The sequence below is a fragment of the Doryrhamphus excisus genome, linkage group LG16 (genome assembly GCF_037039965.1).
Source record: "Doryrhamphus excisus strain RoL-2023G ecotype Guam linkage group LG16, RoL_Dexc_Guam_v1.1, whole genome shotgun sequence".
NCBI classification, from domain to species: Eukaryota; Metazoa; Chordata; class Actinopteri; order Syngnathiformes; family Syngnathidae; genus Doryrhamphus; species Doryrhamphus excisus.
In genome coordinates, this window is record NC_136372.1 from 924,190 (window position 1) to 952,186 (window position 27,997).

General features: G+C 50.8%; 3 protein-coding genes, 1 long non-coding RNA gene and 1 other non-coding gene across 5 annotated transcripts in view; 3 read left to right on the forward strand and 2 right to left on the reverse strand.

Annotated features, from left to right (window-relative positions):
- On the reverse strand, positions 1-12,605 carry LOC131102829 (myosin-14-like). The gene is made up of 43 exons (XM_058048398.2): positions 12,444-12,605; positions 12,060-12,324; positions 11,827-11,997; positions 11,399-11,555; positions 11,134-11,161; positions 10,659-10,758; positions 9,549-9,593; positions 9,361-9,453; positions 9,199-9,262; positions 9,017-9,115; positions 8,803-8,946; positions 8,544-8,639; positions 8,350-8,468; positions 8,135-8,287; positions 7,884-8,057; positions 7,630-7,803; positions 7,399-7,513; positions 7,135-7,328; positions 6,949-7,070; positions 6,797-6,866; positions 6,318-6,478; positions 6,135-6,243; positions 5,925-6,056; positions 5,651-5,857; positions 5,381-5,518; positions 5,192-5,315; positions 4,953-5,124; positions 4,671-4,883; positions 4,429-4,573; positions 4,145-4,351; positions 3,952-4,056; positions 3,701-3,853; positions 3,379-3,627; positions 3,089-3,301; positions 2,774-2,986; positions 2,424-2,585; positions 2,212-2,340; positions 1,966-2,054; positions 1,563-1,686; positions 1,275-1,483; positions 1,074-1,182; positions 833-1,005; positions 1-626 (listed from the first exon to the last, which is right to left on the reverse strand). The coding sequence occupies exons 1-43, from the start codon at positions 12,593-12,595 to the stop codon at positions 377-379; spliced, it is 6,321 nt and encodes a 2,106-aa protein (XP_057904381.2). The 5' UTR covers positions 12,596-12,605; the 3' UTR covers positions 1-376.
- trnar-ccg (transfer RNA arginine (anticodon CCG)) lies at positions 6,514-6,586 on the forward strand. Its single transcript has one exon. It is a non-coding gene; the product is annotated as a tRNA-Arg (tRNA).
- hoatz (HOATZ cilia and flagella associated protein) lies at positions 12,301-21,242 on the forward strand. The gene is made up of 5 exons (XM_078797248.1): positions 12,301-14,062; positions 15,773-15,941; positions 18,510-18,574; positions 18,679-18,775; positions 19,972-21,242. Exon 1 carries the CDS (start codon positions 13,598-13,600, stop codon positions 14,051-14,053), a length of 456 nt encoding a protein of 151 aa, XP_078653374.1. The 5' UTR covers positions 12,301-13,597; the 3' UTR covers positions 14,054-14,062; positions 15,773-15,941; positions 18,510-18,574; positions 18,679-18,775; positions 19,972-21,242.
- On the reverse strand, positions 19,239-27,458 carry gsg1l (gsg1-like). Its single transcript, XM_058048590.2, has 5 exons — positions 26,955-27,458; positions 23,569-23,616; positions 22,117-22,269; positions 20,495-20,606; positions 19,239-20,338 (listed from the first exon to the last, which is right to left on the reverse strand). Exons 1-5 carry the CDS (start codon positions 27,241-27,243, stop codon positions 20,038-20,040), a joined length of 903 nt encoding a protein of 300 aa, XP_057904573.1. The 5' UTR covers positions 27,244-27,458; the 3' UTR covers positions 19,239-20,037.
- The window catches only part of LOC131102942 (uncharacterized), a 14,569-nt gene continuing 8,197 nt past the window's right edge, over positions 21,626-27,997 (forward strand). The window contains exons 1-6 of the long non-coding RNA XR_013629985.1: positions 21,626-21,864; positions 21,947-22,008; positions 22,108-22,300; positions 24,010-24,104; positions 24,468-24,624; positions 25,178-25,318. This is a non-coding gene — a long non-coding RNA (uncharacterized LOC131102942). The remainder of the gene's footprint in view (positions 21,865-21,946; positions 22,009-22,107; positions 22,301-24,009; positions 24,105-24,467; positions 24,625-25,177; positions 25,319-27,997) is intronic.

The window sequence follows — 27,997 nt, forward strand, 5'->3', positions numbered from 1 at the left end:
TTTAGGATTTCCTATCTTCCAAAGAAAACAGAAAAAGGGCCTGGAATCGAACACACGGAATTTCATTTGAAAAAGTTGACAGAAAGGAGGTTAGCTGTAGACGCCGCTAAGCAGCATCACCGCAGTACGTGTATTCTGAAGTATTACTTGTATATATACTTGTATATGCCACACATGACGCTGGCCATAATAAGCACATTTCCAGTGCATGAATGATATTAATCAGGAGTGGGAGCTGCATTCACGTGCCCTGGTAATTATCACGCTTAATCTAACACAATAACAGGATTAATTCAATGAAGATTTGTGAGAATTGCTCAGCAGTTGTGACGATGTGTTGTGTTAATATATTTTTGGATGCGTGAGGACTTGGTGTCTACTCATCAGGGGGGGTGTCGGTCACCTCCTCATCAGCCTCCAGGGGGGGACTGCGGGCAGGGGGAGACGGAGAGCGAGGCTCCTCCTCCGGGATTTCCACCGAGTTTTCCACGATGGTGGTGCTCCTGCGGCTGATGCTCCCTCCAATCAGCCCCAAGCTCCTCATGGCTCCACCGCCTCCACCACCACCACCGCCACTGCTGCTGCTGCGAGGACTAGCGGCGCTAAATCCCGCCTCCCCGCCACGCCTGGAGTAGCCCACAGAGATGGGAGGAAGAGGGGTCAGATGGAGGAGAGCGGGAGGTGAAAAGTGAGCTGTTCCTGACGTGTGAGGAGCAAAGGAGGAGGTTGAAGAGGACAGTGTGCGGTGGTTTAGTGTCTGAGTGTGAAGCAGGGGGTTCCGCACCACAGGAGGAAAAGTTCAAGAAAAAGGAGCATCCCCGGTTGTCGGTACCTCAGTTTGCCCTTCAGCGAAGTCACCTCCCTGCTGAGGGCGTCGTTGGCCTCGGCCGCCTCGTCCAGCTCCCGCTGCAGCTTCCTGCGGGCGGCCACCACGCGTTGCGCCTCCTCCTCCGTCTCCTCCAGCTGATGCTTCAGCTGCTTCATGCGCACGTTGCCCTTCTCAGCCTGCGGAGGAGGACAAGGACAACGTCAGGTTGGGAGGTAGGGACCATCTTTGTCTGTGGTGACATCACCTGGTCTTTGTACTGCTGTGCCTGCTTCCTCTCATCCTCCATCTGGACCATCAGGTCCTTCAGCTTCTTCTCCTTCTGCCGCAGATTCTTGGCGGCCGCCTGACGCTCTCTGCGCACAAACACATCATCACCAGCTTCGTCTATTTATTTCTAACAGGAACGTGATGACCGGCATCTTCAGATCTTCAGCATGCTCCCGACCTGCTCTCCACCTCTAGCTGCTCCTCCACCTCCCTCAGTTTGTTCTCCAGGGTGGTGACTGAGGACTTGAGCTTGGAGCGGCCCTGGCCCTCCATCTCCTGCACTTTGGCCTTCAGCTCGCGGTTCAGTCTCTCCAGCTGCTGCCTGGACGCCTCCTTGTTCTGCGACGTGGACTTCTCGGCCGTCAGCTCCGCTCCCAGCTGCTCCACCTGCACACGTGGACGTAGCGTTCAGAGGAGGGTGCGGCTCCGCCCGACGCGCCGTGGCAGCAGCGTGCCGTCCACGCACCAGCTGCTGGCTCTTCCTCAGACGCTCATTGAGGCTCTCCATGTTGGTCTGCTCCTCCTCCAGCTCCTCCTCCAGCTGGCTGATCTTTGCATCCAGGCGACGCTTCTCATCAGACAGCATGGTCCTGAGAGGACGAGTGCGCAGTGGAGTTAGGGTTACACAAGATTTTGGTGTGACATCACAAGAAGGTTTGAACTTTGCGAGTCCGCAAATAAAATGTGTGAGAAGATCCACTAGTTAGTGCTTATCATCTCCAAATTAGGTGCTTATTAGAACGAAGCTCATCTCAGACGCTCATGCATGCATAACAATATACTATTTTGTACTCATGTTTAACCCGCAAGGCATGCTGGGAGGTTTGTGTTAGCACGTCCCTACAGACACAGGTGTCTACTGTACTCACTTTCCGGACGAGTTACTGGCAAGTTCCTCGGCAAGTTCGTCCCTCTCCGCCTCCATCTGCTTTCGAGCTCGCTCAGCCGCCGCCAGCATCTACGTAACAACAACAAAAGGAAGTTACAGGAAGTTGTACTTGATTGTTTTTGTGTACTGAATTTGAAACCCAAATGGCGGCATCCTGAGTTTCGCCAGCAGAGGGCACTGTTGACCCAGGCTGGTGAGGGTAGCCCCTGGTCCAGTACTAAGGTACCTCATGTAGCTGCACGATGTCCGCCTCCATGGCCTTGGATTTCCGCTCGGCCTCTCTCGCTGAGGCCAGCACGTCCTTCTGAGCCGCACGGGAATCTTCCAGCTCCCGTTGGAGATCCTTCACCTGACCCTGAGAAGGCAGGACGAGGACAAGACCTTCAGGCTAGAAGATAGAAGAACTTGAGGAAGATGTTGACCGTTATGCATACTCACCTGGATCTTGCGCAGCTGCTTGACGGCCTCGTCGCGTCCTCTGTTAGTGGCCTCCAGCTGGTCCTCCATGTCCTTCAGCTCGCCCTCCAGCTTCTTCTTGCCGCCAGATGCCTGACCTCGCTGCTTCTTCTCCTCCTCCAGCTCGGCCTCCAGCTCACGCAACTGAAGAACCGGGGAGATACATTAGCTACAAGTCCACACAAATGCATCTGCAGATGATGACTATCTTGGATCAGTTCAATTCAAAGCCTGGCGTCCCACTGGGCTCAATCGCAGGTCCATTGTTCTTTCCTGCTTCACTGCTTTCATTCCTAAAAACAACACCAAAGTGCGTGAGATCAACTCAGTACCTGCTTGAGGAGCTGCTTCCTCTTCTCCTCGCCCATCTCCTCCCGGGCCTGCAGCTCCCTCTCGTGCTGGGCTTTGAGGGCCTGACTGTTGACCTCCAGACGTAGCTTGGCATCCTCGGCGACCTGCAGCTCATCCTCCAGCTCCTCCATGTGGGCCTTCATCTCCTCCACAACGCCCTCCAGGCCACGCTTGGCCTTCTCCAGGTCATGGACCTGAAGTGGAGAAGATAACCAGTAATCAGTAAGCTTCTCGAAGTCTCCTCTCACACAGAGGTCCTGCAAAAGCGGTGTGAAAATGACGTTTCTGTGGCTTACACTTCTTCCCACATCGTCTTTGGAGCTGACAAGGTCCTCCATCTCAGCTCGGAGGCCTTTCATGGTCTTCTCCGCCTCCTCCAGAGCCTCACGGTTCTCCTCCAGTGCTCTTGATAGAGCCAACACCTTGGTCTCCTTCTCCCTCGCCTCGGCCTCTGCTCGATCCCGCTCCTCTGCAAACTTACCAGACACGGCTCGCTCCTCCGCCAGCATCTAAGGAAACACGTGTTGGAAGTTCTAAAGCTGTGGTGGCCTGCAGTCCAGAAGGTCGACAGACACCTCAAGCCCACCTGATCAAACTTCTTCTGCTTCTTCTCCAGGTTGGAGACAAGCTGCCGCTGGCTGTCCAGGTCCATGAGGACGTCCTCCAGCTCCTGCTGCAGTCGACCGCGACTCTTGTCCAGCTTGTCGTAGGCCGAGGCCTTCTCCTCGTACTCGTTGTTGGCCGCCTCCAAGTCGCGCTGCAGACGCTTCTTTCCCTCCTCCAGCATCTCCACAGAGCCCAACGTCTCATCCAGCTTCTTCTTGCAGTCTGCCAGCTGACGGCAGGAGACCAGCTCATTGAATACTCCGTGGTGGGTCTGTTATGAAACTTTGTCTGATGTTCCTGACCTGAACGTTGAGGCTGGACGCCTGCCTCTCTGAGGCTCGCTTGGCCTCGCTCTCCTCCTCCAGCTGCTCCGCCAGACTGATCTTGTCCTCCTCCATCTGACGCAGACGTCCCGCCACGTTCAGCTTCTGACGCGTCTCCTCTGACAGCAGCTCCTGGAGAATGACGAGCAAGCATGTGAGAAGTTCTTCATCACATGAACATCCTACTCTTAGACGAAGAACTCTTCTATGGTCTACAGGTCTCCCTTCACCTGTGCGTCCTGGAGCTGCGAGGACAAACCAGAAACATCTTTACTAAGCTTGATGTTCTTCCCCTCCGCTTCATTCAGTAGACTGCTCAGGTTGTCCACTTCCATCTGGCGGAGAAGAAGGAAAGGTAAGAAGGAAAGATAAAGTGTTGCACTTGTAGAAGGTTGAGTCCCAAGTTGTGTTTTGAGGGCCTACAGTCATCTTGGAGACCCGCTCGCCCAGCTCGGTCCTCTGCCGCTCGCTCTCGTTGAAGCGTGAGTTGAGGTCGTTGAGCTGACCCTCCACCTTCTTCTTCTTGTGCTCCACGTCCTGCTTGGCACTGGCGAGGGATCGAAGGTCAGCGCTGAGATCTGCAGACTCTTTCTCCAGAGTCTGCTTGGCTTTCTCCAGACCTGCTCTCACCTGGAGGAGCCAAGTCAGGCATTTGTTGGGGTTCTTCCTAGAAGATGTTTATTCCAAGTGATTGTGTTGATGTTTACTCTCTTGGCCTGCTCCAGCTGCTCAGAGAGTTCCTCCACAGCCTGACCGTGCTTCTGCCTCAGGTCTTGGATTTGGGCCTCGTGACTCCGCCCCTCCTCCTCCATGGCTTTCTTCAGCATGGCCACCTCCTGCTCACGCTTGGCCCTGCAGCCACCACAGACACGCCCAAGAACATCCAAACATCAACACCATCATGTGTCTTTGTGTGCTTTCAGGTCCACGGCGGACCACGCAGTCTGACCGAAGCTCCTGCTGGGCGGCGGTGGTGTCCAGGCTGTCCTCCAGCTCAGACCGCAGGGCGTTTAGCTCCTCCCCCAGGTCCCGACGGGCTGCCTCCACCTTGGCCCGGGCTGCCCTCTCTGCCTCCAAGTCCTCCTGCACCTCAGAGAGGAAGGCCTCCAGCTCCCGAACCTTCTTCACAGCTGCCCCGCGTTGGTTGCTCTCCTCGTCCAAACTGTGGACACCAAGCGTCATGGGCGTGGGCAGGAGCTGAGGGACGCAGTGACACGTCCCGCCATCTTACCGCGCCTGCGTGGCTTGCAGCTCCTCTTCCTTGGCAGCCAGCTGAGCTCGGAGCTCGGCTAGTTGGGCCTGCAGGTCAGCCAGCTGCTCGTGGAGCTCCGCCACCTCGGCCTCCACCTTCCTCTTGGCCTTCTCCATGTCCAGACGACCCTTCTCTTCCTTCTTGAAGCGTACTGGACATGAAGTACACACTTGTTCAACATGCTTGTTGGTAGAGAACCTGTTCGAGAGCCGACCGACCCTCCAAGTCGGAGATCATGGACTCGTGCTTGCTCTTCAGTTTGGTCAGGTTCTTGGACTTCTCCTCCTCCTCGGCCAGGTTGGAGTTTAAATCGGCCATCCTCTCCTCCAGAAGCTTTCGCTCCTACAAGCACGAGAAATGTAAACGATGTTCAACACGTCCATCAAACGAGACCACAATGTTCATACCTTCTGCAGTTTGTTATTCTGGTCCTCCATCTGGAGAACATCCTCCTCCAGTTTCTTCACCTTTCCCTCCACGGCCACCTTCTCCAGCTGCAGCTTCTGACGAGCATCTTCTTCTTCCACCAAGTGGGCCTCCATGGTCTATTAGGGGGAATGAGTGTGTGAAGATTCAATAATGTTGAACATCTTGTTTCATGCTCAGAGCTTGGAACAATTGAGCAGCACTAGCCGAGGAGCTAAAAGCTCATTAGATGTTTGAATGAAGCTACGTACCTGCAGCTGCTGCTCCATGTCCTTCCTCTCCTGCTGCAGGGAGCTGCTGCGCTCCTCCTCTTCCTCCAGCCTGGCCTCCATCTCATGCAGAACCTCCTCCAGCTCCTGCTTCTTGGCCTCCAGGCGCACCCTCATCTCCTCGGCCTCGGCGTATAGCTCCGTCTCCGCGTGGAGTTTGGACTCCAGCTGCGCTCGTTCCTCCAACAGCTACAGGAACACACACGCTGACTCCCATCCTGGTTGAGATGTTTGGAGTGGCTCGGTGTCTCCTCACCTGAGTGTGTTTCTGGGTGATGTCCTTCAGTTCGGCCTCCTTCTTGGCTGCTGCATCTTTGGCTGCCTTGAGTTCCTCCTCCTTCTGGCCCATTTCCTCCTCCTGTCTGGTTACCTGCAGCAAGGGCTTCACCTGCAACAGACGACAAATACATCTTTAGAGTGTCACGTCTCTTGAGCATCAGTGAAGCTGTGGACCTGACTGTCCAACCTTGGTGAAGAGTCTCCACCACTGCCAGTTCTTCAGCTTCAGGTAACAGGCACAGTTCCTCTGGATGACCTTCATGGCGCTCAGCTGCTGCTGGCGTTTACTGAAAGCCCTGAAGGGGACGGACAGACGGAGACGTGGATTAGGTACACCATCACCCCCAAAGCGGAGACAGAAGTGTCGTACTTGCGGGCCAGGAAGCCCCTCGCTTGTGCTTGGAAAGAGATGATGATGACGGTGAGCTTGATGTCTCGCTCCTCCTCCAGCTGAGCCAGCACCCCCGTCCTGAAGAACATCTTACTCTGGCCGATGCGATACAGGTTGGGGTCCAGGTCCAGGTGCTTCACCTGAAGAATGACAAACGTCAGAGGGTAGACGTGCAGGCCTGGTGGCCTAATGGATAAGGCATCAGCCTCCGGAGCTGGGGATTGCGGGTTCAAGTCCCGCCTGGGTCGCAATATTACACCCCATAATCAATAAGGCTAGCATGGTAAAAGTACTTTTTACTTTATTTACAGAATATCAAAGTGGCATTCTTCAGTATGTTCCTCCCTCGCTGGAAGAAGTTTGGACACCCCTGCGCTAAAGTGTCCACATCTCCACCCTGCCATTAATGAGTTAGGCCTAGAGGCCTGGCCGTCTTCATTCCAGCCCAACCTTCTCACCATCAAGCAGCAGGCCTGCTTCCCATCCATGAAGCCTTTCGGGATGGCGTTGGCAGCCAGGATCTCGTACCTGCACACACATGACAGCCATTTGAAAGCAACATCTAAAGTTGGAATGTGAATCCGGGCTGGGCTAACACGAGGCATCACACCTCTGCCGGAACTCCTGGAACACAATGCGGTTTGGGAATCCCTGCCTGCAGATTCGGATGCCCTCGAGCACGCCGTTGCACCTGAGCTGCTCCAGCACCAGGTTGGCGTCCATCTTGCCCGCCTGACACATAAAGACTGAATGAGGAGCCGCTTTCAGGGCGGAAGCGTAAAGGTGGAGGAGGTACCCTCTTCTCATGGTTGGGGATGATGCAGCGCACAAAGTTGGGCTGCGTGTTGTGCAGCGTGGTCATCAGCTTGCCCAGGGACTCCTTGTACAGCTGGCCCACCGTGCGGAACATCCCCTTCTTGGATTTGGTGGAGGTGGGCATGGAGCTGTCTGACATCTTGGCCATGGTCTCCAGGCCGACCACTCGATCCGCTGATGGGGAAAAAAAATTCAACCGTCAGCTTAAAGCTTCTTCCCCCGAAGGAGACGTCTGAAGCCTGACCGTCCTTCCAGAGGTCCTGGATGAAGTTGCTGGAGGAGTTGCTGAGCAGAGCCGTCACGTTGTCGTTGAGAGGGTCCATGTTCTTCGTCAGCCAGCTGGCGGCGTTGTAGTCCACCTGGGGGGCCAAAACTGAAGCTAATGGCAGCTTAGCGGAAACATGCCACAGAAGAACCCAAGGTGGGGTCTCACCCAGCGTTGGGGTTAGCTCTGGGGGGGTTACGTGATGCTCACCTTACCAGCGTAGTGCAGAACAGTGAACATCAGCTTATCTTTGTGCTGTTTGGGTTTGGAGAATTTGACGTGACCCGTGTGGGTGTTCAGCAACTTGTCCACAAAGGAGACGTCCGTCGCTTTGGGGAACCAGCACTCCTCGTCCAGCAGGGCCAAGATGCCCGGGGGGTTGTTCTACCCCCCCAAACAGGATGTGAAAATATGCATCAAGATATGATATGAGACATCTGTGCTTCACACATGCTGGTCCTGACCGGCCTCTCGATGAGCTCGATGCAGGGCTGCAGGTCCAAGCCGAAGTCGATGAAGTTCCACTCGATGCCCTCGCGCTTGTACTCCTCCTGCTCCAGGATGAACATGGTGTGGTTGAAGAGCTGCTGCAGGCGCTCGTTGGTGTAGTTGATGCACAGCTGCTCAAACGAGTTGTCCTGAGAAACACCAAGGATGAGAAACCTCAGAGTAGAGACGACAGCAGCACATTTCAAAGATGGCCGCCATCCATCACCTCGAAAATCTCAAAGCCAGCGATGTCCAAGATTCCCAGGAAGGAGGAAGATTGCCTCTTGCTCTTGTCCAGAGTCTTGTTGACCCGGGCCAGGATCCAGCGGAACAGACGCTCGTACATGGCCTTCGCCAGCGCCTCCACCGCAAAATCAGCCTGGTGGACGGACGGGAAGGCTTGGAGGACGACGCCAAGACAGGTTTCTGCTGGATTCTTACCTGCTGCTTGGTCTGAGCCTTCTGCACCACCTCGCGGCCCACCTTGATTCTGGGGGTCAGGAAGGCGCGGGTGAAGTCGGTCACGTTGATGCCTTGAAGGTGACAAACCTTCTGGGCAGCTGCCAGCGACCAACAACATCTTTTCATGCACATGTCATTGGAAAGCTGTCATGTGTCATCTCTTATTGGGGTACCCGTGTTGTCCGGCATGGTGGCCTGCTCGTTGTTCCTCTCCTTCTCAAACTTGATGTTGCCCAGCTGGAGGACGGTGGACACCACCTTTAACATCCCTGCAGGGGGACGGCAGGGACACATCACATGCATCACCGGAGGGCCACCTTCATCTGTGTCTGCAGTTTTGCTCTACTGGCATTCCTGGTTCCATCCTGGAGTCGGACCTGAACCTCACACCTCTAACCGTCTAGCAGCCTTGATTGTACTTCATGTCTGTACCTATTCTCTCCTCCTCTGTGAAGCCCATGATCTCCATGGCCTCCAGGGTCTCTTCAAACAGCTCGTCGTCCTGCAGACCAGGTACCTCCACGTGTCCCGCCACCAGGAAACGATAGCTGCTGAAGTCCTCCAGAAGCAGCTCCTCTGAAGGAGTAAACGAGTACACGCTAGGACACCTTCTGCAATTTGTTGGAGAGCTGGGAGGACGGCTCACCTCTGATCTTGTCTTTGGCTCCTGCCACCATGTAATAGAAGATGTGGAAGGCTCTCTCCGTGTTGGCCTGACGGATGCAGCGAGACTTCTCCAAGAGGTCTGATCAGGTCAGGAGAACATTAAGGTCTCGTTGCAGCTATTGATTAAAAAAAGAGCCAAAGTATTCCTAAACAAAAGGATACAGGTGTCAATGTTTGCCCCCACAAGGTAGCCGGTCACGTCAAAGTTGAGCTTGATGAACTTGCCCTGCCGAAACAGGTGGTCACATGACACCCTTAATTACCGAGGGAACGCCTGGTCAAAATGGCGACGAGTGTCGACTTACGAACTGATGGAAAATTTACAAATCGTGACGAGTTGTCGTTCTTGATGGTCTTGGCGTTGCCGAAGGCCTCCAGGATGGGGTTCGCCTGCAGCAGCTGCTTCTCCAGCTCCCCCTGCAGGACACAAGCGGAAGTGTGCGTCAGACCAATCCAGGCGTGGACGTACGTGGACGCACGTGGACGTATGTGGACATAGCATCAATACTCACGTAAGCCAGCGATCCCGCTTGTTGTTGCTGTTGTTGCTGTGGCGGCTGCAGAAAAACAGCAGAATCACACATCAGTTTCTCCACAGGAATTCTTGTATGTGTTAAAATGGAGGTGGAGCACCGCAGGGCTGGGTTCTTGGTCCTCTATGAGTCCATACAAACTGTGTAACACTGTCTGTCCTGGTCTAATCATTCAAGATAACCCATCCATTTTTTATACCGCTTATCCCCACTAGGGTGGCGGGGGGTATGCTGGAGCCTATCCCAGCTGTCTTGGGGCAAGAGGCGGGGTCCACCCTGGACTGGTGGCCAGCCAATCACAGGGCACATATAGACAAACAACCATTCACACTCACATTCACACCTATGGACAATTTGGAGTGGCCAATGAAGCTAACCTAGCATGTTTTTGGAATCAGTTTAAAATACATAGGCCGTCTTCATGCCATTATATTTTGTTATGATGCTGAGTGTTACAACATTCCCATTTTTAAACGGCTCGTCTTACTACGTTCCATGTTACGTGGTGTCATGTTTTCGTGCCATTTATGAAATTCCATGTTACGACATTCCATGTTAGAAGTTTCATGTCAAGACGTTCCACGTTACCAAGTTTCATATTCCAATATTCCGTACTTCTGAGTTACACAGTTTCATGTTACAACTGCAATTTTGTGTCTCGATGTTTCATGATACAAAGTTTTGTGTTCCAAAGTTTCATGTTATGCTATTCCATTTTAGGAAAAAGTGGCAAAATGAACATAAATGGCTGCATGGTGGAGCAAGCCGCCGCCATGATGAAGGATCTGCTCCGAGGGAATGGACAGTGAATAGTTACTAAGCGGTGTCCAGCATAAGCCTGCCTCTCCCTTCCTTGCAACGCCCCTTCCCATGTCCAAGCAATCACAGGGATTAAGGTAAGCAAGTTATTCTCTTTTTTATGATTGTTTCATTTCACTCTTGGATATCATTGTCCATGTGAGAGCCTTGGGTGTTCATGGAGGCAGTCTTGAAAGGAAAGTGGTACACACACGGAGGAGTACATACGCTGTACTGCTTTAGACGTCAGATACACATAATACATCCATCAACCTTTCTTCAGACACTCACAGGGTTTGCTTCCTTTTTTCCTTTGTGCGAGGACGCGACGAGGGCCAGGTATTGGATCACCTTCTTGGTGTTTTCCGTTTTCCCCGCTCCAGACTCTCCTCTGGGTGGTGCCACAGAAATGATTGGAATATTCACGCTAGGAGACAAAAACTCTGGAAATATTTTGACACTGATACGGACACAAGTATTGGGACACGGACAGGAAGTGAAAAGAAGATGCTGGAGTGTGCTGGTGGGACTTGTGTCCACTAGTTGGGAATGTTAGTGATGAGGTAGTTGTTCTGCACCAGACTCCTGCATGCATGCCCTTATGGACCAGGAATGAGGTCTTGCTACAATAAAGAATGAAGATTCAGACACAAGGACTCTCACGCAGCCTCTCACTGACTGATTGGTGAAGCCATGCGTGTCCCACTACTTGGGTCCATATGGGGAGGTGGGGGCCGGGGGGCATGCCTGTTTATGTTTGACTCACGTGCAGAGAATGGACTGATCCTCACGGTCTGCGGGGGCACCGACAAGGGAGGAGGGAGATGGAAGTCAAGCAGAACGGACCAAAGATGAGCAGCGAGGACACGAGAAGAAGAGATTAGCCTCTATGGCGGGTGTCGTCCAAAAATAGCAGGTGGACTCCATCTCCACCATCTGCTCCATGTAAGGTCATGGTGGAGCCCCAATGGAAGGCGGGGATGTGCTCCGAGGTCACGCTAGGCAGGACACGGCTCCTCTGACCTGCTTACCTTGCATCATGTTCCTGTAGGCGTTGTCGGTGATGGAGTAGATGTGCGGCGGCACCTCGTGACGCTTCTTGCCCTTGTACATCTCGATGATCTTCTCCGAGTAGATGGGCAGCATCTTGTAGGGGTTCACCACCACGCAGAAGAGACCGGAGTACGTCTGGCAAGGACACACAGGACGCTCGTCATCAAGGTCGATGAAGATATTAAACGTGAAAGATTTGAGTAGCGTGGAAGTGTGAGAAGATAAAGCACAGTGAGATGCATGACTGCAAAAAATGCTGGAGGGAGAACTTCACCTCTTTTGATCCTCATGGTTTTAATTTGACTCCACATGAAGGATTGAGTGGAAGCTCATCCTGAGATCGCACACTTAAATCTTCTTAAATATATTAAAGGTACAGTGCTTGTCTAGATAAACGTCTGCTCACATAGATGAGGCTGGAGAAGTATCTCTCCCGCAGGTTTTGAAGGACGGAGGCCTCGTTGAGGAAGGTGAGGGCGGCCATGTCCTCCACCTTGCTGAACTTGGGCGGATTCATCTTCTGGATGTCCTCCTTGTTCACCGTAGCCTTGCGGCCGTTTGACAGCTCCACCAGAACCTGGGGACCACCACCGTACCGTCTTTTGGATGGAATGTCATGACTCTCAGACGCGTCGTTACCTCATCGCCCTTCTCCTCCTTGATGCTGGCCGCCTCGAACCCCTCTCTCTCTGACGGCACCCACACCATCTTCTTGGCCGCCCAGTCGGCCTGCGCCACGCCGCTGTTGCGGAAGTCGTTCTGCAGGAACAGGAACTTGCTGTCGTCCGCCGCGGGGTCCGCCATGTCAGAAATGTCGGAGTCGATGTGGACCTCCTGTCTGGAGTCAAGGTGGTCGGCGGCTGCTGGCTTGGATTGGTCGAGTAGAGTCGGCTGGATCTCTGGCCTGTTGACAGAGGAGTTAGGGAACATCGAACAGGAGCATCTTCTACTTCAGGGATATCAAAGAGCATCAGAGGTTGGGGTTTCATCAGCCCATCACGTCTCCATACGCCGCTTACTTACTGACTCAACCCGCCTGACCCTGATCCTGCACGGAAGCCACGCGGAACCGCCCTCCGCTTCGACCTCCCATTCAAAAGACGCCAATAAATCATCCAGAAGATCCCCGAAAGGATCCCCGCTATCACAATGATCTGCCATGCAGGAATGCCCATGTTTGGCTAACCCTTGGCTCCTGTAGCCCGCTAGCGCACAGCGATGTTAGGCACCGTGCACGCTTCCCAGACTGCCTTATAAGGTGCAGCCTCAGTGTCCAGCCAAGCGGAGCGTTACACCAAAATGGCGACATGCCACCGAGGGCACCCGAGGGTGACCACACTAAATCAAATCTTACATCTTTAATGAACACAAGAAAACGTCTTAGCAATAACACAATAAACATTTCAGCATCTGTCAACACAAATGCTAATTTGGGGTTAAATCATCTTCAAATTCTACAAAAAGTGTTCTTTTCCTCAAAAAAAGAATGTACCTGAAGTGAAGCGGACAAGTTTAAAGAAGGAAGAAGAGCATCAACATCATCAAACTCACCGGTCTCAGTGCAGGATGAAGGATGAGGACCAGAGAGGTGAAGATCTCATGGCAGGTAGCGCCACTGATACTGATACTGATGAGGATGTCTGACCAGGATACCTGGGCCATAGCAGGACACTAGACCAGCCTATTTATTCCAAATTTGGCAGCAACGCCAGCCCTGTCCATCCAGCCAATCAGAGCAAAAGGACAAGTGGAACAACATGACTTTTTACATGAAAAGCTTTAACCTACCGTGGTGGCCAACTGGATTACTTCAGTTCATCCTTCTGCCTCAACAATCTCTTTTAAAGGTTTTAAAGTTTACAATAGAGTCATGTTGGTGTTTTTAAATGGGTGAAATTGAATTATATGTGCTACAGTTTATTGTTAAAATAGGTATTATAGTGTTTCAGTAGTACATATTGCTCATAAGTACACCTGAAGCACTTTTTCAACGACTTCCGCATGACCACGTGAACCCGGAAGTGAATTGATTTGACCGTACACAGGCGGGCTCATCTTCTTCCGCGTTCAGTGCGGTTCCTATGGTGACCGTTCGAAACAACGACGTACCCTCCATTTCTTTCATTTTAGTACGAGAACCCTGCTTAGTGAGGTTTTAAAAGGTCTGAAAAGCAGTCATGGCTGCCCCTCCGGAGTCTCCCGTGAACGGCGACGCTTCCAGCGACACCCTCACCGTGTTTAGCGGCTCTTGCCCGGAGGACGTGTCCCACGCTCGGAAACTCTGGAGCTCCTTGTGCATGGTGCCCCCGCTGGAGTCCCGCCTGGTGGCGGCGGACATCCCGCAGAGGTTACCGGTGTCCCGGCCGGAGCGAAACGTCCGCCCGGAGCCTTCCCGTCCGGAGCCACCGAACCTGTTGGCCGTGCAGCAGCGCCAGGAGGAGCGGAAGAGGTACCTGTCCATGGCCGCCCAGAGGAAGGAGACGCTGGCTCTGCTCAGAAGGCAGAGGGAGCAGAGGATCCAAAAGGAGCTCCTGTCTGCGGCCTTCAAGCCCAAACCCCCCAAAGAGAAAGTGCCTAAAGAGAAGACCTGCGAGTTGGACGTTGACAAGGAGCTGGTCAGACAACTGGAATGAACGACACAGGTCAGAGGCCCTTAATGCACCGTATCACACAAGTATAAAACACGTCCGAATGAAATAGGGACATATTGTGATATATGATTTAAAAAGGAACAATATTAGATAACACAAAGAGGAACGTGGCTCCAACTTCTAACCTGCCAACTTTGTATTGACCAGCAGGGGGCGACCGAAGCTCCTTAAACGCTTAAACTTTGGTAAGCCTGATTGAACAAAGTGTCAACAGAATTCCTTCATACTTAGTTCATGAGTAAGCATGTCACCTACCTCATATCATTAATATGTCATTGAAATATAACATGGTACTGTGTACCACATGACCAGGCCATTTCCCGGTAATACTTCCCAGTAAGGAGCAGTTAAATCAGCAGGACATGGCTCCATGGCTTGTGTGGACGTTTGCTTCCCATAATTGGACAAGCAAAGATTGACTGTTGACTTTTCCAAACAGAAGGAGCCCACGTCTGTTATCTCACTTTAACAGATCCAATCCTGATTAATCCTGATCCTAATTCCCCAGTGAAAGTCCTCCACCAGCCCAAAGTTGGCGCTGCTTTCACTTGAAAGTTCAGCACCAGATCTGAAACAAAAGCATCGGAGCCATTTTCCATGCAGACGACAGCATGGACTGATTCCACTCGCAGGAAGGCGCTCACAGCGTGGAAAGTCCAAATATGCCCTGAATTCCTCACACATGCTTGCAGTCGTGCATGATGTATTCTCTGAAGGCTAGTTCCTAGCTAAGTCGGACCTTAATAACACCTTAATAATAAAATTGTAAAACACTAATAAAGGTAAACATTGTACCCCTGCTTCCCACCAGAAGCCTGGAAAGCTCCCACACGTGGTGGAGCGTTTAAGGCATCTGTTGATCAATGTATATGAAACATTACATGGACAAAGACCCGCATTTTAGATTTAAAATCTGCACACACTTCCACGGAGCCCAGGGAACTAGTGAAGTGCGGATCAATACTGAAATATCCATACTTCCGATACCAGCGCCTCATGCTCTGAAATGGATTGTGAAATGACAATATTGATCGATACTTGAGTGATTTGAGGTAATGTTAGTGTATTGATACAATGACCGATCATGAACGGACAATCTAGTTGTCATTCCTGTAGTTCATCATCGTTTATTTCAATACTTTGGAAATATCTTCATGGGAAAGTCAATGTTGTCAAAGTGAGCTCAGGGGAAGTTACCACATGCAGGAGGAAAAGGGAGCGCTTGGTTTGCTCACCCACACAGTATGGGTATACTTGCCTCAGCTATTTTTAACATTATTATGATCATAATTCCCTTATATCGACCTGGTAATTATTACACACTCCTACTTTAAAGATTCTGATTATGCTACATATGCTGAAAAATTCCGTAAAGGGTCAGATGTCCCAAAATTCCTAACTCAGCAGGATTGGGAAGTCAGTTTGATGAAATGATGTGTTGGCGCTGGAGTGTGAAGATAAACATCTGCCTTCTCCGCCATCCCAAGCATCGTGTGTCTTCACCCAAATGAATCCAGCATCTCCAGTTGGCTCGCTGCTGGGGGTGTCGGCGCCTCCTAGCATTCCTATCAATATCCATATTGGTGCTTCAGCTGTTCGCTTCGCTCCACGGCCGCTTGCGTGAGCGATGAAGCCGGAGGAGGCCAGGAGGCGGACTGTGCTCAAGAGTCTTCATATTTCACTGCTGATGTTTCCCGCCAGGCCCGAGGAGACGATGCAGAGTGGAGGACATCCAGGTGAGATGTGGAGCTTTTTCATGATGCTGTTCAGGCGCCATCAACCTGTGGCGTTCCATTAACGGTGAAGTCCTGTGAATGGAAAAAAACCCCAAAGAAGAATCTTCTAAACGTCACATCTCTCCTGAGTTAGTGTAAGTCTTCCCTGCACTTCATCATTTATTCATGTTGCAGCGTCTGTTTGACTGCTGCTGCTAGCGTGCGGCTAATTCCTCCTAATGAATGAGTGAATGACTCCAGCCCTCCGTGATGCAAGAGCACAGCAACAGTCCACTTGGACCAGCCTGGTCCGCAGGCGTTGATTGGCAGGGTGCTTGTTGAATGCGTTTGAGGGTGAGCGGATGAATCAGAGCTGTCTTTTATGAACGCACGCGTGGACGGCGGGAGAAGGAGGCCGGGGACGTTTACCCAGGACAATGGATGCATGGCTCCACGGCGATAAAGAGCGTCGCCACAAATCACACCGTGCTCTCCAGGGCTGCCTGGAGGCAGCGGAGAGACAGGCGCCGCCTGTAAAAGCGACATGGCTGTTTTACAGCCCGGCGGCCTTGTTAAAAGTCCGCTTTTCAAGAACGTGGCCGCACTTTTGACTTTGACACGTCCTTCGCCGCCGACACGCCGAAGCCTGGCGGCCTTTTCCTCGGAAGGCCGGCCTGCTGAGCGCCCGCTCTGCTGCACGCTGTGAATAATGGAGGACTCGACGGTTCAAGGACTTTTATTCTCAGGGCATTCAAACGCTTACATCTGGACCTTTTGGGTTGGACTAGTCTGACTGGATAGGACAGCTCTAGTCTGACTAGATAGGACAGCTCTGGTCTGACTGGATAGGACAGCTCTGGTCTGACTGGATAGGACAGCTCTGGTCTGACTGGATAGGACAGCTCTGGTCTGACTGGATAGGACAGCTCTGGTCTGACTGGATAGGACAGCTCTGGTCTGACTGGATAGGACAGCTGTAGTCTGACTAGATAGGACACCTCTAGTCTAGTCTGACTGGATGGGACAGCTCTAGTCTGACTGGATGGGACAGCTCTAGTCTGACTAGATAGGACAGCTCTAGTCTGACTAGATAGGACAGCTGTAGTCAGACATCCTGGTGCCAGATCCAATCTATTTATCCTGTAAGCTCCAAGCTCTGTTGAAGCGTTCAATGAATCATTCAGGCGATGCTGAGATGCTGCTGGAGATCCTTCACGACAAGCGTGAGCCACCACCACCACCATCATCATCATCATCATCACCATCCTCTGCATCGTCTTTCATGTCCAAGTCCTCATCGTGATCAGACTGACTCTTTCAGGCTGCCATTTGTTCCACTTTTTATTTCACTTGTAAAGTGGTTGCTGACGGTTGCATCATGAAGGGAGCGCCGGGATGGAGCAGAGAGCCCTGCCCCCCCCAGCAGGAGGCAGGAAAAGGAAAAGTTGAGTCCAGTGAAAGTTTGCTTTGGAGAGGAGAACTAGCTAGCTAACCTGAATGAAGGCATCACGCTAACCTACAGTATTGATGGCCGCCTCCGCCTCCTGGCGTTCGTGAGGCCTCCTCCTCCTCCTCGTCCATGGTCCAGACGTCACAGAGATGGTTCATCTCCTTGGCTGTGCAGTCACAGCCATCCTGGCTGATTCTCTGACAACCATCACGCCTCGCCTCGTGGAGCATCCATCGTCGGCGTCCGCCGAGACGCCATGGATGGCGGTGACGGATGGAGCCGTAAGACATCCGTAACGGCGCTATACTTCAACGTGAAGCTGCTACTCGGGAATTTCTGGAAACCAAGATGAGACGGGAGCGTGGCCATTTGATGTATTGACTCATTCCTCGTGAAGTGATCTCCGTGTTAATACTCCGATAAGAGCATGTCTGAGAGATAATAAAGAATCCAAATGGAGTCAGTGTCTTCTTCCTCTCAAGGTCTTCTGGAGACTTGGTGAATGGTTTTTTTCCAGCAATGGATGTCATGTCTGATATTAGCTTCTTTACCGAAAACTGATATTGTCCATGTTGTTGTTTTGCTGATATTGGCCCTATAATTATCAGACATCCCTAAAATCCAGAAAACAATACTTTTTATTGCAAATGCTCCTCAGAAATTAAAGGAGAATGACAGCGTTTTGGAGAGCAGGAAGTTTTGGAGTCAGAGGAGCAAGTCGTGTGTGAATGTAGACATAGACTCTATAGGCCAGTGGTCCCGGAATCCTCCTTTAAAGCGAGCGGCGTGTTTAATGAATGGAAAAGACATGTCTGCTGTTTTGACGAGAACTGATGAGGCTTTAAAAGTTATGTTGGGATTACGTCCTCTCAAACCTTCCCAAAACCTCGGAGCCAATTTAATCCCGGCTGTTTACAATCTGCCAGCCTTATGTAACACACTAAAGCTGCAACACACACACACACACACACACCCACACACACCCAATGATGTCAGTGCTCTTGGGGTCTTTGTGATGAGCATTTCCTTTAATTGAAGCAAAAACAAAAGTCAACACCACGTCAACCAGAACCAGGTTTTGTTGACCTGGAGCGTTTAGTCGGGTGATTTTTCCAGCGACAATAACTTTAATCATCACTTTTTTTTTCACAGATTAATTTTCAAGCAGTAAAAGATTAATTTTCTACTTAAATCTCAACCTCCGCGCTGTGGTCTGCTCCAGCCGTGTATGGTACCAACAATAACAATCTATAATATTTTACACTATTTACAGGCGCCTTTCTGGGCAGACATGGGAAGTATTTGCACCAAGTCATAGTGGTGAACATCTGGATAAAGGTATGGATTTTTAGAATCTGACTCGTCACAACAAACCTGGGACTTTTCCAGACTATTTTAGAAAAATCTATGCATGAAAGATCTTTTTTTCCATTCCATTCCAGAGGTCCGTGCCGCATCCGGAGGTTCAAGGACTTCCTGCAAGGATGCCGAGCGCATTAACCTTCAGAGAGGATGATGTGGCGGTCCGTCATGAAAAAGGTGGCAGAGATGTTTGTGGTTTCATATTTCATACGTGATGCTGTTGGGTTCCTTTGCATTATTGGTATTGGTCTTTTGCGTTATTATCGCAAGACACCGACTATGTGTTTCAATCCACTCATTTCTATGTTACACTCTTCTGCACTCTATGTGTATGCTCGCGGCCCCGCCTCCCCCCGCCCCCAACAAGACAATGATTTTGTGGTTCTCACTCTGTTCTATGGAAGAAAGGCGCCACGGTGCTGAAACCAATGCACAGAGTGAACCATCTTCCTCCAAAGATATCGAGTTCATTTTCATTTATTAAGCGATTCATTAATTGATTCTTTATGATTCATTATCGATGATAAACATGAATCGTTTTCATCTGTGACGGTGCTAGTAATAAATGTATAAAAGTACCACCTGACGGTCATCACCGCACCGCAGCTCCAGTATATGAAGAAGCAAAAACATCTGTATCTGTATTATCTTATGGTGATTTTATTCATGTGCATATTCATTGAAAATAGATAGGACTACCATAGATGACCAGCGGACACCACAGAGATTTACCTATCACCAAAAAGCTTCAACTCTTTGGTTGTTACACGATGTTCTTACAACGACACCTTCATGACAGTAAAACTATCAAACACTGACGACGAGCCTCGTCACGCCATCTCTGGACGGGGAGTCGGCGCTAACAACCTCAGCATCAACCTCTGACTGAACATCTGTAGTATTACTCTTCATCTTTCATTTGCTGCGAATACTTTACAAAACACAAAGCAGCTTTTCGTGGAAGTCGACCGTCGTTACGCGTTTACATTCAACTGCATATAAAAGTAGATTCAAAGTGCTATGTGTAGCATCTTCTCCGAAAAGTCGCTATGAAGTGATGTTGGAGTCAGAGTGAGGCGTCATCTCACGGGATGCGAACAAACGTTGTGGAACGGTGCTAGCGTGAACACCGAATGTACTTTAATGTCATGAAACTGAAGTTTTGTTAATTTTACTTTTTTCATCTATGCTAGCCATCCAATGGAGCCGGAATTATGCCTTCCATAAAAACAAAGGGTGTGAGTATTCATGGTAGAGAGTACATATGTATGTTGTGGCATGACTATGGTCATATACCCTAGTCATCATCTTACAGTATGTTATCACGTATAAACAAAGAGTATTTTTTTCACCAAGTCTCTCTGTCTTACCAGGTTTGGTTACGATGGTAAAATAAAGGCGGCCCAACATTCACATCCGAGATCGGAACCGGCTCAGGCTCAGCACTGCTCCTCCCCCAGCGAGTCCGTGTTCTCGCCCAAGTCTATGGAGGCCGCTCTCATCTTTCCCCGCCCCGCCCCAGGGTCGGGGCCGGGGTACACGTCCAGGGCGCCGGAGATGGACTGCAGGGAGCGGTCCCGGAAGTAGTGGAAGGCCTCCTGGTCCAGGAAGTTCTGTTCCTCGCGGAGGCCCTGCTCAAACAGTTTGCGCTTGTGGCGGAACTCGATCACCGTTTTGGTGTAGGAGTTGAGCGTGGTGACGGAGGCGGCCATGCAGCACGTGAAGGAGCCCCAGGCCATGCTGCTCGGAGGAGAAGACGTCGTGTTACTGGAAGGTTCTACACATCACAGCTGATGGTTGCTAACCAAGACTGAAACACGGGGGAACCAATGTGGTAACGTCTGTGGTGGGGGGGAGTGTGTGTGTGAGACACCAAATGACCACCAGAGGACGTACCAGAAGGACCACCCATAGTCCCAGCTGTGAGGCCTCCAGTCTTCAGGACCCAGACTGACTGTGATCTGGAACACTTGTGTGTACATCATGTGGGCCACCATACCCAGAAGACCTGAAACACACAAACACACACACACACACACACCGGTACATATTCTGCTAGAAGTTACTTTCACTTGGGAATGATTGTCCCAAAACATTCCGTCCATCATTGTCTCCCCCGTGGAAGCGTCCCTCAGTTCCGAACGCCAAATGATCTGCTGTCAGGCCTCACTTAGAAGTCATCGCTAATAAACCGGAGCAGCGGTAACGATGCTAATTAGTCATCATACAGCCAGCATTGATTGAAGCCGCCGGTGCCATCAGTTACACGTGTGGCTATAATCACGCTGCCTCTTACACGCCATCGACCCTCCCCACCGTCACACAGTGTGTGTGTGTGTGTGGCGGTAAATAACAAGTGCCCCCCAGATTTACAGCATGCCATAAAAAGAGCATCATTCCTCCTCCAACCTTGACGTCGCCGTCCTTTCGGATTTCCACGAAATGCGGACACGTGCGTCACATCACGTGATTGGAAAAGGGCAACGTGGTCGCTGGGAGTTCATCCCCCTCGATGGCCAGAGCAACCGACTCTTTATTTGCTGTCTGCTGAGAAGCTATGGGGTGAGTGGGTGTGGCTTGTTGGTGTGTGACTTCCTGGCTACACTTTTGGACGTTTTACGTGGAATTAGAGAAATTCTTAAATTCAGGTTTGTGTCAAATTGTGCAAAAATCCTTTGCCAATAGTTCATTCATTCATTTACTGCTTTTTCCTCACAAGGGTCGCAGGGGTGCTGGAGCCTATCCCAGCAGTCTTCAATTGAGAGGCACCCTGGACTGGTGGCCAGCCAATCACAGGGCACATATAGACAAGCAACCATTCCGACCGACATTCATACCTATGGACAATTTGGAGTCGGCAATTAATCGACTAGCATGTTTTTGGAATGTGGGAGGAAACCAGAGAACCCGGAGAAAACCCACGCATGCACGGGGAGAACATGCAAACTACGCACAGAGATGGCCGAGGTTGGAATTGAACCCTGGTCTCCAAGCTGTGAGGTCTGCACGCTAACCACTCGGCCTATTTGAATTGTCTAATGGCGGCCCTGGCCGATGACCTCGTCATAAATAACCAATCAGTAATCCATGGATCATGAAACCCTCATGGATGCTTTCCTACTTCATGTTCATATCGCTTGTAGGGTCCAACCTCCTTTTGGACGTCCCGGCCTTGGCGGCGGTCGGCTGGCGTTGAGGGTAAGAAGACTGCGGCTCGCTTGTCATGTGAACAGTCATACTGGTTGCAGGCGGCGCCAGCTTCTTGGGTAAGAGGTTTAAGACCACTTCAAATCCCTGGCGGCCAACAGTGACCCCGGATGACCTCTCACGAACCTGCATCGCTCACAGCGTTTCCAAACTGATGCTGGCAAGACGGGTGCACGAGGACACGCCCACGTGCCCAACATGAGGTGTGCAGCCGTGAAGGTGCACAGGTGGGAACATTAAAGTTGACTAACAAGTGTGTGTCTGTTGTTGTGTGTGTGTTGTGTGTGTGCGTGTGAGAACAGCCATCTTACCGGAGAGCACGGTGAAGACGGCGGCGAAGGCGTTGAGCTTGAGCCCGTCGATGACGTTGCTGGAGTGGAAAAGCTCCAAACACATGAGACTGAAGCCGACCACCAGCAGCAGGATGTAAAGAACCTCGGACACCACCGACAGCCACAACACGCCTGCACGCCGCACACACACGCATGACACCAGGTGAGCTTCTCATGCATCATCATCACAGTACCGGGAATACTGGGAATACCCTGTATCCATTGTATTTGTCACTTGGAGGGGAGAAACGTGAGCTTTGCAAAACTGAACGGCGCAGCACAAAAAGACAGACGTTTGAAAGCGGCGAGGCCACAGGGACTTTGGCGCTCGCTCTCGCAGCGTGCGCTGCGACCCGCTTTTTTTTTCCCCTCCCCTCCACGTGTTGGCGGCGGACACGGCTCAGCCTCTGCAATCGTGAGACTCACGACACAGAATTTAAAAAGATTATCTGCTCTGAGCGAGATGAGGTGGAGTCACAACGCCGCCCTCCCTTTTCCGTTCCGCACTTGAAGTGTCATAAATACTCTGAGTTACTCCATAAATAGCCTCAGAAACACAATCATAACAACAATAATAGCTCATAAGGTCTAAACACACATTTATTATCCCAAAGTAATAATCACGGGATATGAATGAAGAGGCGGGACACAAACAGGAAGTACTTTATCAGATTGTACCTCTCTGTGCATCATTACATCTTTAATTATGTTTGTGTACAAAGGAGTTTTCTTTTCAGAAGACGCATATTTTCACATTCAATAGGAAGTTTATGAACCAGATTATTGTTCTGCTAATATACCGTAACGCTGACATGACCGTGAATGAATCATTTCCATACGCTGAGATAGATTACACTAACGGTAGACGGCCGGACCGTAGAGCCGTAGCAACCGACGTTCCATGGATGATTCGCCAACAACGTTTATGCTATTCCATTCATTGTTTTGATTTACAAATGGAAATATCATCTGATTTCAGCCTCTCAAATGTGAATATTTTTTAATTTCTGCTATGTTGCCGACCAAATTCGACCAACTCCCTGAGACTGGGGCATGTTGTGGCGCGTGTTTGCCAGAGACCTCCGTGACGGCACAGCGACCGCTCGGAGCGTGTGCCTGAATACAGTACACCTTACTGGCGGCTTCTCGGAGCTTGTGCCTGAATACAGTACACCTTGCTGTCGGCTGCTCGGAGCATGTGCCTGAATACAGTACACCCTGCTGTCGGCTGTTGGCATCATTGCTTTTTTTCAATTAAAAAAGGTCACAATTTACATGCAAAAATGGCTAACAATCTTGATAGAATGATAATATTTTCTGGATGCTAACATTCCCTCCATCTACTTTAAAAAAAAAAAACAACCGTGTGAGACATGACTGCTTTTCCTTGAGCCGGGCAGGCCAAGACGCTTAATGACGCTCATTACTCACCCCTCTCTGACGCGGGGGCCAGGTCAATGAAGCTGCGACACTTCTCACCTGAGAGAGGGAGGAAGAGAGGAGATAAACGAGGCAGGAAAAGAGGAATGTGAAAAGGTACAAGGTGAGATGAGCTGGGAATGAAGCCGAGGGCGGAGGGGAACAGAGCCCTGACGGAGCGACGAACGGGATGAGATGATGAGGGGATGAGTTGCAGAACGAACATGGGTGGAACACACTTGTACCGTTGGCACTTGGCAAGGTGATTGAAAACATTGGCTGTTTTGTGTTTGCCGTCGGTGTCCAATGTGTGTTTCCGTATGCTGAGCAGGGGCGTGGCATGGCCAGGCACCTGAGACGGATTGGCGGTTAGGCTTTGCTCACCTGCTCACTTACTCTCACTTTAAATGATCTCCCAACAGGCACACTAACATGATTATCATAATAACACAGGTTACTGTTGCAGCCGTAGCCCACAACAAGCTAAAGGTCACCTTTGAACCCCCAACATCACTTCCTGTCCGCCACGGATTCCGCTCCTCTGGAAGGTAAACTGTCTTAAATGCTTTATTATATCTACTATATTGGAGAATAGGCATGTCAGGCTGACTATAGGGGTGTTATTTCTCGTGCAGATGCCTCTAATAAAGTTCTAGCTTATTTAGAAGATTGTAAAAAAGTGTTTCCCACAGGACTGCAATGTATTTGTGGAGGACACACGAGCAAAAAGGAGTACAAAACACGAAAAGCAAAGCAAATATGTTTAGAAGTACAAATCAACTTCCGCTGTCAACTAAGACGGACAAAGGCGAAGATCGTGCTGTCATAACAGAATTGCCAAAAGTCTCGAGATAAGTCGCCACTTTTGAGAAAGCGTCTCTTGACCGCGCCATCTGGTTATTCTCTGGCAGAGCGGGGTCATCAGAGTTCCAGTGAGTTTATGGTGAAAGGTAGCGCCAAATGGAGTCAATGAATGTTCGGGGAAACACCGCGGCCAGCCGAAGCAACAAAGTATCCCAGCAGCGCCGTGAAGCTCATCAGAGGAAGCAGTCATCCATCATCTCCAAGGTCAATGCAAAAAAAAAAAAAAAAGCCAAAACAGGTGAGCGGGGCGGCTCGTTGCAATAAAAGCGCGTTTACGGCGAGGCGGCGTCTGATTAGGACATGAATCTGAAATGTAATTAAGAGCGCCAGGAGGCTCATCTGCAACCTGACGTCAGGACCGACGACCGGCGCCATCAGCATTCACGTCTCATCGTGTCAGCAGCCATCAGCTTGCCGTGATTAAAAGTTGCTTTTTATGAAATGAATGCTCAGCAGACTGTTTCATCATGGGATGTCACTCAGCCATTATCGTGGCGGTGGTGTCATTGCTCAGCGTTACACCCACGGGCCACGCCCGCTTCTTTAGGTACACCCTCTCAAGAGCGCATCCTTCTAATGCCGCAATCGATGACACGCAGATGATGACATGTCACCGGGAGAGGAGAGGCATGGCTTTACTTCAGTAAAGATGGGGGGAATTACGCTGAATTATTGGCCAATAAAGCAGTTTGTGTCAGTGACATCAGCCGACCAATCAATGCTCACGTCCCGTCTGAACTCCTGTCCCTCGTTTTAGGCTCCTGCGGGACACCGGATGAGCTTTCAGGCCATCACAGGACGGCGGAGGTGTTAAGACGACGTAAGGAACGTTTAATCATCCCTGATTGGTCGTGTGAAGAGAGGCCTTTAGCTGTGGGTTCATACCAGCATGGGACAGGTACCCACTCTGACTTTTACATGGTAAATGGTCTTTCACCTTCAAGGAGCTCAATGCACTCAGATACTGCTAACATCTACCTACCCATGACGTAGCATCAGGAGCGCCTGGGGGTTCCGTATCTAATGTATTTAAACATATTTGGTTCGTAAATCGGTTTTCTGTGCTCGACCTATGAAAATATTTCTTTCATAAATCTTACGTGGCTTTTCGTGGTCGGGTCTGGAGTCAAGTCAGCATCATTTACTGTACATTACAGCGCCGCTTGTCATTAATATGACCAGAAACATTTGCGACATGACCCGCTCAAATCCTCCAGCCATTGTTCAGGTGCCTTATTATAGCCTTATTAAAGCCTCATTATAGCCTTATTAAAGCCTTATTATAGCCTTATTAAAGCCTCATTATAGCCTTATTAAAGCCTTATTTAAACCTTATTCAAGCCTTATTAAAGCCTTATTTCAAGCCTTATTATAGCCTTATTTAAGCCTTATTATAAACCTTATTATAGCCTTATTAAAGCAATGGAATGGATGAAACGTATATGCTGCTCACCACTAATCCCACATCATGTAAGATGGCATCGGACAAAGTTCACTTTTGCTTAGCAGCACCCAACTATGGGGCATTCAAGGAGGTGCGACATTGCAACGTTTGCCAAAAAAACAGAATCAGTGAGTGAAGCATCAAGCCATAACATAGAAAGAATGTGGACTGGTACATTTGCCAATGTATCGTCACAGTTACACATTAGTAAATATGAATATAATGAAGGGTGAATTTTCAGACCAAAAACTTTCAGACATGCACACACACGTGTCCTGTAAAGCTGATCATCTACTCTCACACACGGTGGATGCATCAGTTTGTGTTGGGCATCAGTGCGGGGTTTCCTCCTGTCACGCAACAAAACGACAACTCAAGCCGCAGATCCAAACTTGACTTTTCAGGGAAGTTTTTGCGAGCTGAGAGAGTTTGACATTTTCCTTAATGCTGGCACTGAATAATGCATGAATCATTGTGACAAAAGCCCCGCGTATGGAGGAGGTGGCAATCTATGAAAGTCTACTTTGGTGCTCATCCAAATGTGGACAAAGTCTGTGTCCCAACACGTTGGAGGCGGCAGGGCCCCCATGGAGGCGGCACGGCTCCATAGAGGGCCCCCAAGGACGCGGCAGGGCCCCAAGGAGGCTGCAGGGACCCCATGGAGGCTGCAGAGACCCCATGGAGGCGATAGGCCCCCATGGCGGCGGCAGGGACCCCATGGAGGCAACTGGGCCCCCAAGGAGGCTGCAGGGACCCCATGGAGGCGGCAGGGCCCCTAGAGGCAGCAGGGCCCCCAGGGGGCGGCTGGGCCCCCTAGAGGCAGCAGGGCCCCCAGGGGGCGGCAGGGCCCCCAGGGGGCGGCAGGGCCCCGGGTGACAATGGGTGACACAACCCCATGAAAATGGACTAATATATATATATATATATATATATCAGGTGTCACTGGAGCTCCTTGATCCAACTTTGGACCACAAGCAGCAGCACTTTCTATCCCAGGCTCCTTGAACGCATCACTCACCTGCCTGTCAAGCCATAAAAGTTCACCTCACAGTCACGCTCAAAAGTTGAGTCACCATGCGCGTGCACCCACCTGCCTCGTGGATGTTCTCCTCACACGAGTACCAGATCCCCGTGTGGAAGCGGCGGAAGAGGAAGCGGTCGTCGCCGGTCTCCCAGCTGTAGTGGACCTTGCTCTGGTCCGTCTCGTTGACGCCGTAGTCGATGCAGTTGTGGCGCCGCTGCTTGCTGCAGTTGGGCTTGGGGACCCGCTGGGTGCCCTCGCACCAGTAGGTGGTGATGAAGGCGGTGGTGGACAAGAACAGGGCCACCAGGTTCAGGCCCACCGACAGCAGGGCGCGACACTTCCGCGTCGTCTTCATGCTCCCGGCACGGCGGGTGGGACGCGCGTCACGGCCGGAGCGAAGGAGCCATGGCGGGGCCGGCACGCACCCACGAGGGGGACCGCTTCTCCTTCCTCCCTCTTGGTCCTCTCGGGGTCCTCTCGGTGGGGGGCGAGGGTCTTGCCGAGGAGAGGACAGACCAGGCGACTTCTTTCGTCCACTTCGCTGCGGCTTGTGAGGACACTTCGGTGGGTGACGGACGCACGCGCACTGACGTCTTCCTTCGCTCTCTCCTTGTGCGTCACACACACACGCACGCACTCCCAAACACACGCACACCTTCCCCAAATCCCATTTATACTATACCTGTTTACTCTCTACTTCACTTATACTACCCTTTTACCCTCTACTACACTTATACTACCCTTTACTAGGACACTTATAGTACCTGTTTACTCTCTACTTCACTTATACTACCCTTTTCTGGGACACTTATAGTACCTGTTTACTCTCTACTTCACTTATACTACCCTTTTACTCTCTACTACACTTAATACTACCATTTCTAGGACACTTATAGTACCTGTTTACCCTCTACTACACTTATACTCCCCTTTTCTAGGACACTTATAGTACCTGTTTACTCTCTACTACCCTTTACGGCACTTATAGTACCTGTTTACTCCCTAGTACGCTTTTCTAGGACACTTATATTGTCGGTTCAGTCTCTACTACACTTATACTACCTTTTACTATGACACTTATAGTACCTGTTTACTCTCTGTACACTTAT